This window comes from Boleophthalmus pectinirostris, unplaced genomic scaffold (assembly GCF_026225935.1).
Source record: "Boleophthalmus pectinirostris isolate CB_2022bp ecotype Guang Dong unplaced genomic scaffold, ASM2622593v1 HiC_scaffold_14, whole genome shotgun sequence".
Taxonomy (NCBI): domain Eukaryota; kingdom Metazoa; phylum Chordata; class Actinopteri; order Gobiiformes; family Gobiidae; genus Boleophthalmus; species Boleophthalmus pectinirostris.
The window spans coordinates 12,761,536-12,769,826 of record NW_026571047.1 but is presented as its reverse complement, the minus strand read 5'-3'; the positions used below and the strand labels follow the sequence as shown (position 1 = coordinate 12,769,826).

General features: G+C 38.9%; 1 protein-coding gene across 1 annotated transcript in view; it reads right to left on the bottom strand.

Moving 5' to 3' along the window:
* Nucleotides 1–770: 770 nt before the first annotated feature.
* LOC110159743 (alpha-1,6-mannosylglycoprotein 6-beta-N-acetylglucosaminyltransferase B-like) overlaps nt 771–8,291 on the bottom strand; it is a 12,027-nt gene continuing 4,506 nt past the window's right edge. The window contains exons 5-19 of the mRNA XM_055150318.1: nt 7,729–7,840; nt 7,037–7,179; nt 4,782–4,846; nt 4,467–4,640; nt 4,235–4,402; nt 3,822–3,991; nt 3,619–3,750; nt 3,269–3,402; nt 2,519–2,655; nt 2,280–2,435; nt 2,063–2,209; nt 1,872–1,988; nt 1,719–1,793; nt 1,422–1,582; nt 771–1,347 (exon numbers count right to left, since the gene is read on the bottom strand). Of these exons, the coding sequence (XP_055006293.1) occupies nt 1,149–1,347; nt 1,422–1,582; nt 1,719–1,793; nt 1,872–1,988; nt 2,063–2,209; nt 2,280–2,435; nt 2,519–2,655; nt 3,269–3,402; nt 3,619–3,750; nt 3,822–3,991; nt 4,235–4,402; nt 4,467–4,640; nt 4,782–4,846; nt 7,037–7,179; nt 7,729–7,840 (2,090 nt within the window). The 3' untranslated portion in view covers nt 771–1,148. The remainder of the gene's footprint in view (nt 1,348–1,421; nt 1,583–1,718; nt 1,794–1,871; nt 1,989–2,062; nt 2,210–2,279; nt 2,436–2,518; nt 2,656–3,268; nt 3,403–3,618; nt 3,751–3,821; nt 3,992–4,234; nt 4,403–4,466; nt 4,641–4,781; nt 4,847–7,036; nt 7,180–7,728; nt 7,841–8,291) is intronic.

Here is an 8,291-nt window from a genome sequence, read left to right as displayed (position 1 = left end):
TCTTTAGTCACAGTAATATATAGACAATTATTCTGTCAATTCAATATCCTGTTCTTTTTGTTTTACAAGAAATATAGAAATAGAGCTAATGTGCTGGTGTATAGTAGTATTGGTAATATCATATTGATGGACAAAGAAATGATCAAGTGGTTATCCCAGAGAAAATAACAGATAGTCCACTTTTCCAATCAATTTATCATCAAGCATTGATTGATGGATTGACATTATTACTTTGTCAGAAAATCCTACTTGAGTAATACTGGTCACTGTGGTATTAAAGTAGATTTTCCTGAAGCATAAAATGTCCTGAAATGACCTTAAATGCAATGGGTAAAAATTAAAGAATGCAATAATGATTTCATAGAATGCTGGTGCATATCAATGCAAATGTTTCAATTTTTTGGTGACTTAAATTTCTCCACATCAGAAACGCCCCAAAAGAGCCAAAAGTAATCAGTGGTTGGCTGCAATGCAGGACTGTGACTTGTCAAAGGTAATGTAAAATGTGAAAATTCAATAGCCTTGTGGTTCTATTAATTTTATGGAAAATTACACAACATTATAATTACAACGAGGCATAATAACTTAGAAGAATGATTGATGTGTAATGTTTATACGTAGACATAGTAAATCGACAGACAGCTACAATTACAATCAGGAAAGTATTAAAATTACTAACTTATTTAAGTGTCAAGTCAGGACTAGATATAGCAAAATTTATCGAAAATTCATTATCACAAATAAATGTTTTTTTAAATTAAAACAAACAGTATACATTAAGTGCAGTCTAGGACATTTTGTACCCGTGTTCAACCAGGTAGGCTGGCTGAGATTCAGAATCTCTGTTTCTGGGAAGTCCTTGTCCCAGAGGGGATCCTATGTTCCCTATGCAGTACCAGGTTTTCAGTGGTAGGGGAAACTGAAGCTTATAGAAGCTGCAGACATGGGGAGAACATGTACACTCCCCACAGAGAGGTCCCACCTGGTCTGGGAAAAGAATACAAGACATTCTTGCTGTGAGGCATAAGATAGGCCACCATGGTATCCACAGTCCATCCTTTCACTTAGAGATTAAACATAAATAATGTTGCTGATGTGTGAACTGGACCTTTTACAAAATGAAGGCGTATTTGAGTCCACATTGTTGGCTATGAGCAGCCCGGGCACAGTGCCACTTGTCCAGGCGTATATTCTCTGCATGGACACAGCCTCCTGAAGGAGGGGTCAGATCCTGCACAGCTGAACAGGAGAGGCTCTACCTGCAGGTGGCACTGTTGGCCCCAGGGACTGTAGGCTGGAAACAGGTGACTGACCTCTGCCTCCACACTGGAGCAGTTCAGCTCCAGACTATAACACACACCACACCAGTGTAAGCATATAACCATACATAACTTAAAATATGTTCTTCTGTGGGCTCTTACCTGGTGAATGCAGCAGCACTGTTTAAATAATAAAATAATGCAGGTTCACATGTGAGAGAAGAGTGCCGGCACACGTCTGCACAGGATGCACCCAAAGGACTCAGCAGCACCCTTAAGACACTTCTAGGTGGCCATGTTGGAAGTGACTTACTGCAGAAATTCTAAACCAAAAATACAAGTTATCTCATGTATACTACAAGTATTATATTTGTACCACACACTTGGTTTATTTGCATAAAATAAGTAGGACTTAGCCAGAGTCTGAGCTAACAATGTCATATTTGGTTCCTAATGTACCTGATGAGTGATATAAGCCTGAAGCCTCTCCAGCATCCCCTCACAGGTGAACTCTCGAGGAGTGAACGGTTGCACCTGCAAAAACACACAATAAATATGTAGCCTGATTTTCTGGCCTGTAATCATTTAGCTGCATACAAATTGTGGCTCTACCTCTGTACGAAGAATGCCCTTCACTGCTTGCTGTATTTCAGTGCGGTTGTTCACATCTACCGTCCAAACATAAGGTTTTCTAATGAACTCTTCGGCGTAAGGATGCTGGGATGAAATCTATGAAACAAAATTATAGCATGAATAAAATTTGAATTAAATAAAATAAAGTTAAATGCAGATATTGGCCTTACCTTTCTAGTGGTTGGCTTTCCTTTATAAAAGTTGTTGTTTTTGGAGGAGTGTGGAGGGTTGAATTGAGGCTGGATAAAGGCACAGCCCATAGCTATAGCTTCAATAGGAGCTGGGCCTTCATATGGGAACCCCAGACCTACAAAAACCTGATAGAAAACATACTTTTGCAAATAATCACTTGATGTCTTGTATCTGATTAAATAAATGATATTACACCTTGGCTTTATGGAGAAGTTGTACAAAGTTGTCCTGACTCAACAGACCATGGTTCATGACAAAGCTGGGTAACTGGGATGGGATTCCTGGGCGCTTATAGACTGTGGTATGGATTTCAAACTCTTCATTGATTACTTTCACATAATCAGACTTGCCCTAAAAATATTAGCACAAAGGAATCATTCAAATAGCATACATAAAACCAATACAAATACAAACACTAAAATAATGTGTTTTACCTCCCACATGTATTCTTGTTTAGCGTACACAACTGCAACATTGCCCTTCTTATTGGAGTGCATTGCTTCTTTCTTGACTTCACCTTTCAAGGCCTCTTCAGTCACAAAGCCCAGGAAAGAATTATCAGGAGTGTGAGCTGTCAATAAAGTCGGACAAAATGAAAAGAAATGAAGATAATGAAGTGTGGCAGATGAGTACAATTTATACATATGTAAGATAACTGGACAAGGCAGCTGGTCAATGACAAACTGTGCAAAGTGTGGTAGATAAGTATTTATATTAGAGATGCAGGAATGTGTAAGACCTAGGTATTATCAAAATTTAGGAAATGACCACATTGCCCCATTTGTTTCTAAGACCTGCCTGGGAACAGCTGTTTACACTCACAACCAGGTTAGCAAGTCTGGATCAAACAAATTGGTAATTTGGTAAATTGAAAAAAAAAAAGTTAAAAATTTGGAGCAGTGGGTAGATTCAGTCCCAGCTTGGGCTCATCTTGAAACAGTGTAAACTCCCTGACAGGGTGCAAGGTGTTGGTATGGAAGCCCTGTCAGGACAAAGCTATTAATCATTGTGAAAGAAGATTGTGAATATTTTGAGCAAAACATTAACTCTTGTTGTTTAGTTTAGGTTTACCTTGGAATTTCCTGTTCAGTCTATACAACTGCTGTGATTCTAGATGTCAATGAGAAAAATTAAATGGGTGTGCTCGAACTTAGGTTTATGTAAAAATCTAAAGTGACACTTACGGAACATGGTCATATACTGCTGAGGGTGCAGGCCCCAGCTTCCCCATAGGGTTTTGTATTCATGAGTGTGAGCGTAAGACCCCAAGTTAAAGGCTGGTTCTGTGCCGAAGGAATCCAGGATTCTGTATCGACACCTACAATGAAAAAGTTCAACATTACTTACCCGTACTAAGAAAAGTACAGAGAGGTGGGTACCATTCATTACATTTACTAAGCTTTACTCAGCTACATTTACTTAAGTAACTTTTTCATGAAATTGCACTTTTATTCCTTTTTCAAGATTACATTTTACAGTGTACAGTGTATAGTACTCTGAAGTATATGTCTCATATTGTTACAAAGGCTCTTACTGATAATGCCGAAAAGCTATTCCCATTGCTCCCTGCAGATGTGCCAAGCCATGGTAGTCAGTGTAGATAAGGTCAAATGTCAGGGGTCTCTGTATGGGACAGCTGCCTCGGCCTGGAGCAGCACCTATCAGACTGAACACAGACATTTAGCTTTCCCATAATCTCTGGGGAGGCTTCCTTTGCACCCCCAGAGCTGTTCAAACCTGTGCAGGAGGTGCTGGGATGTGGTCAAGGTCACATCATGTCCCAGGATGGTCAAGCTTGCACTCAAATCTGCCCACTGGACCAGCTCTCCCAAAGGTCCCCCTTTCTCTACCATGGCTTCAAAGCGCTGTCCAAGACTCCCAGCCAGAGTACCAGGATACAGCAGCACCTGCAGGCCAAAAGAGGTATTGTAATTTTAAATATATTATTTACTGTATATATTTTTTATATATTTTAGATTTCATGGCCTATTATTTGATACATTATATGATATTTACACACTATGCAATAATTAAAGGAATTAATATTTATATTTATAGACAAAAGTTTAATGCCAATTAATGCTAAATATTAATTGGTAGGTGAACTGCATCCATGCACAATAACACAAATAACAGCAGTCAGCCTGTACCATGAGTTTCTTGGAGACTGTGATGTTGCTCCTCTGGTTCATGCTGAGACCAGCATGGATCCACCTCTGCTCCATCCTCTGAACTCTGGACCGGATGAATCTCAGCCCAGGACTGCTAATATTTGTGATGCTTTCGTACAATGGAGCAAGACTTGTACGTATTTCACCCTGTGGACAGTCTACACTGTTAGAAACATATTAATGTAAAGTAGACATATGTCCATAGTAATACCTTCTCTGAATGTGAGAGTGGTTTGTGATGCCATGCTGGGGGAGAGTGGTTAAGACCAACTTGTGGGGGGCAGAAGTCCTCGGTTTGGCTGAGGTACTTTAGTAAAGAGCAGGTAGAGCCATCAACACCATAAAAGGCATAACATGGGTCTGTCTTCCAGTGTAACCGAAGAAACTGCATGAGTCAATAAATTAACATTGAGATCAATGATATATTTATAGTTTAGTCCCACAATTCAAAGTAACAATATTGTGTAAATTGACTTTGCTGTTAATTAGCTATAGAACTCCTATTCAGACTTTTTCTATATCTTACCTCCATTTTCTCTGCACAGACTGGATAAGTGGGGTCCGATGGCACCTTACAATTTTCATTGGACTCTGTTGATAGACAACATATTTTGTCCTTGAATTTTACTTACAGTATCTTTTTCACATGAAAGAAGAACTATATCACTTTTCTGATGTGGGGTCAGCCACCATGAAGATGTTATGCAATTGTAAAATGTGAAAAACATCCAAAGACATGGAGAGTGGGATCACCTTGCAGATCAAACCTAAACTTGGTCTGATGGAATCTTCTGCTTGTCTCCTACTTAATGTTATACTGTGGAATATTCCAGACAAAGCAATAAAATCTCCATGGAAACAAGTAGGTGGTGGTCTCTTAATCAAAAAATTACAATTACAAAAGTTATTTATAGTAATCCTGAATACTAATAATGTTGTTTTTACCACTCACAATAATATTTTAAACATTAATGGGCAGTTAATATTTTTGTCAGAGACCTTTTACCGTAAGCCCACCTCTAGCTCCATTCATCTGTTTTAACACTACTGCACATACCCCCACACCCACCGAAGCCACACGCCTCTTCCCAAACATCTCCCTTTATAATGGAAGCTTGGGCCAAAGCACACAGGCCCAAACTGTGTAAAACAACCTAGTAAAGTCGGAAGCATGGGAACAGGAAAACACTGGAGGTGTGAACGCAGTGACCAAAAACACACAAGTAACAACAGTGGGGACAAGCTGGTGACAGGGCTTATGGGTAATTCCTGTTTTACAGGCATGAGGTAATATGAGTGGGTGGCAAAGGTGCACTGTGTAACTTTTTTCTGCCTCCAGCCTTCATGAAAATATTATTGCTTATCTTGGAATGTTCCACAGTGTGGCATTACACTTCACTATCTTGCTTGTATTCACCAGTGTTATACTGCTAAAGAAATACTGAAAATCAGACATCCTATTGTGAGCAGGATCGCCTCTTCACTGAGCTGACCAGTGACTTGTTCTATTGGCATCAACTTCTTCCCTTAAGTTCATATGGAGATAGAAATGTTTAATGCCACACTGCAAAACATTCCAGGAAAATATAAACTGAAACTGAAACCAGTTTACATAATGCAAGTTACAGTAACTTTTGATTTATGCATGTATTTTTTATAGGTCCTGTATTAAGCAAAATTGACTCTTGTGATCTTTAAACCATGTTACAATGTTGTTACCTCCTCTAAAAAACATGCCTTGAGTTATATTTTGTTTCATTCACACATGTGAGTAACCCATTATTATTAATCTGTCTACATCTCCAAAGTTCAAAATGCTCTGTTCCACCTTGTGATGTCATCAAGGAGAAGTTTTCAAGATAGCAACTACCTTTTATGTTTTGTTCAGCAGAGATTGGCAATTCCAGGATTGAAATTATCTAAATGATTCCAGTGAGTGTTTAATTTTTGAGAGAAGAACTGATATTAAATATGCAGGGTGTGTGCGTTAAACGTGTGAATGAAACAAAACACAACAGGTATATTTTTTCTGACCTGTGTTATTTTGATTACAACATAAAATAGATGTAAAATGGGCCTTTTAAATCAGTGGAGACCAAAACACACACTCTATCTCTTACTTGACACCTCTCAGAGGTACAGGCGGACTTGTAAATCTTCTATTTGAGAACTTTATTCACATAAGCACCCGCGCTGTTACCCTCCCTTATCACAGCTTGTAAACTTCAATGTGTGGTTAACCTTGAATAGGACTATGAACTGCATGGATGGTTTTAAGTGTGAGTCTTGACCGCGGCGTGTGACCACACAAAATCACGACATCAGCAACTTATTGGAGCTGACAACATGGAGCATTTGGAGGGCATTTGATTTGGCTGAAGTGGTGCTTAAGTGTGTAATGACTGGAACAAGCCTTTAAGTCTAAACATCAGTTCTGACAATGAATCTCTTTGATTGAGAATTAATCTGATGTTACAGTCAGCAGACATTATTTGCAATGGAACTAAATTGATTCATTGATTTTCTTCTGTTCTGTTTAGAATAGACTTGAACACTTTCTAAACACCTATGAATCTGGGGTCCAAACATGCAATTACTGAGAGGGTAAAAAGAGAGCAAAGAAAAAAAGAAAGACTGATTCTTTAATTTTCTAATTTGTAGCTCAGCTATCATAAATGTTCACCCACAAAATGAAAGGTTGCCGGCTGGATCTTCACAACTGGTAAGGTATAATGTTGTTATTGAAAGTCTACTGGACTGTATTTTGTGTACTGTTTTTACCTGTTTGTGTTTTATACTGGTCCTGGGACTGGGGTGTGTCCAGAGGCTGCTCATGTTGATGGTTGAGTTTTTCAATTTTCTGGGAAACTCTCTTTATCTCCCTCTCAACCAAATGTGCCAGTCCTTGCTGGTCCTTCCTGAAACTACAATACAAAACCCCACATAGTATATTGGTGGGTTTCATATGACATCACAATATTATATAGGTCAGATGGAGGGCAGCTAAATTTAATCCTGTTAAACTTAAGATTTTTACAAATATACAGGGACTGTTGTCTTCTTACGAATACAAATGATCAGGCTCAGTATTTATGTGTTTGCCTTTTGGATATTGCTCATTAAAATACCATATCATCGGTAGGGAAAACTGTCTGTTGCCCCACACCTTGTAGTATGGCACATTCTAGAATCTGAAAGCCTCCAACAGGTTGCATACATGTGACATTGGGCTGGATATTTAAGAATTCTATGTTGAAATAAGTTGTTTAACTGTCATTATTACAGATTTGTTGTACTGGTTTATGGTTACAACATTTGTGGATCATAGATTTTGGATATTTTCCCAAAAACTGTGCATCTCCCATACAGTTACATAGGCTTTGGCCCTCCACCTAAAACTGCGACATCATCAAATTCTGGAGCATGAATGCAACCTATAGGACTTTAATACATATAATATATAAAATATCGACCTCTGCAGCAGCAGGCTCAGGTCGTCTCTGGTTCCATCTCTGTCTCTGCTCAGCTTGTTCACCCGAGAGGTCAGATCTTTGAGTTGGAGTGCCAGGCTACGGAAACCATGACCTACAAACACATCATACCATGAGCAACTGCCAGTACAGTATAAGCACACAGATACATCCTTAAGTGCACATTCCCACTACTAAAACATTGTTAAACCTAGTAAACCATGTTTTCTTGTAGCTTGGAGATCCAGGGTTCATTTTGAACCAATAATAGCTGCCTCATTGATATTATCTGGTTATGTCACTCTGGATTTACTGTTTGGTCAGCTAAGAGTCAGATATATGCAGGTTTACATGCCCACAAGGACCTTACGCACTTAGCTAATGAAAGATTAAAGACACAGACTGGAGTTAGGTTCCTGTTACAACTTCACGCTGGTTGTGAGACAGGCTTATTAAGTTGTTCCGAGGATCCATTTCAGTGACGTGTGCAAAAGGCCCACTCAATGTTTGAATGGGTCTATTTACTCAAAGTCAGAATAATTCATACTTAGCCAATGTTTTCGACC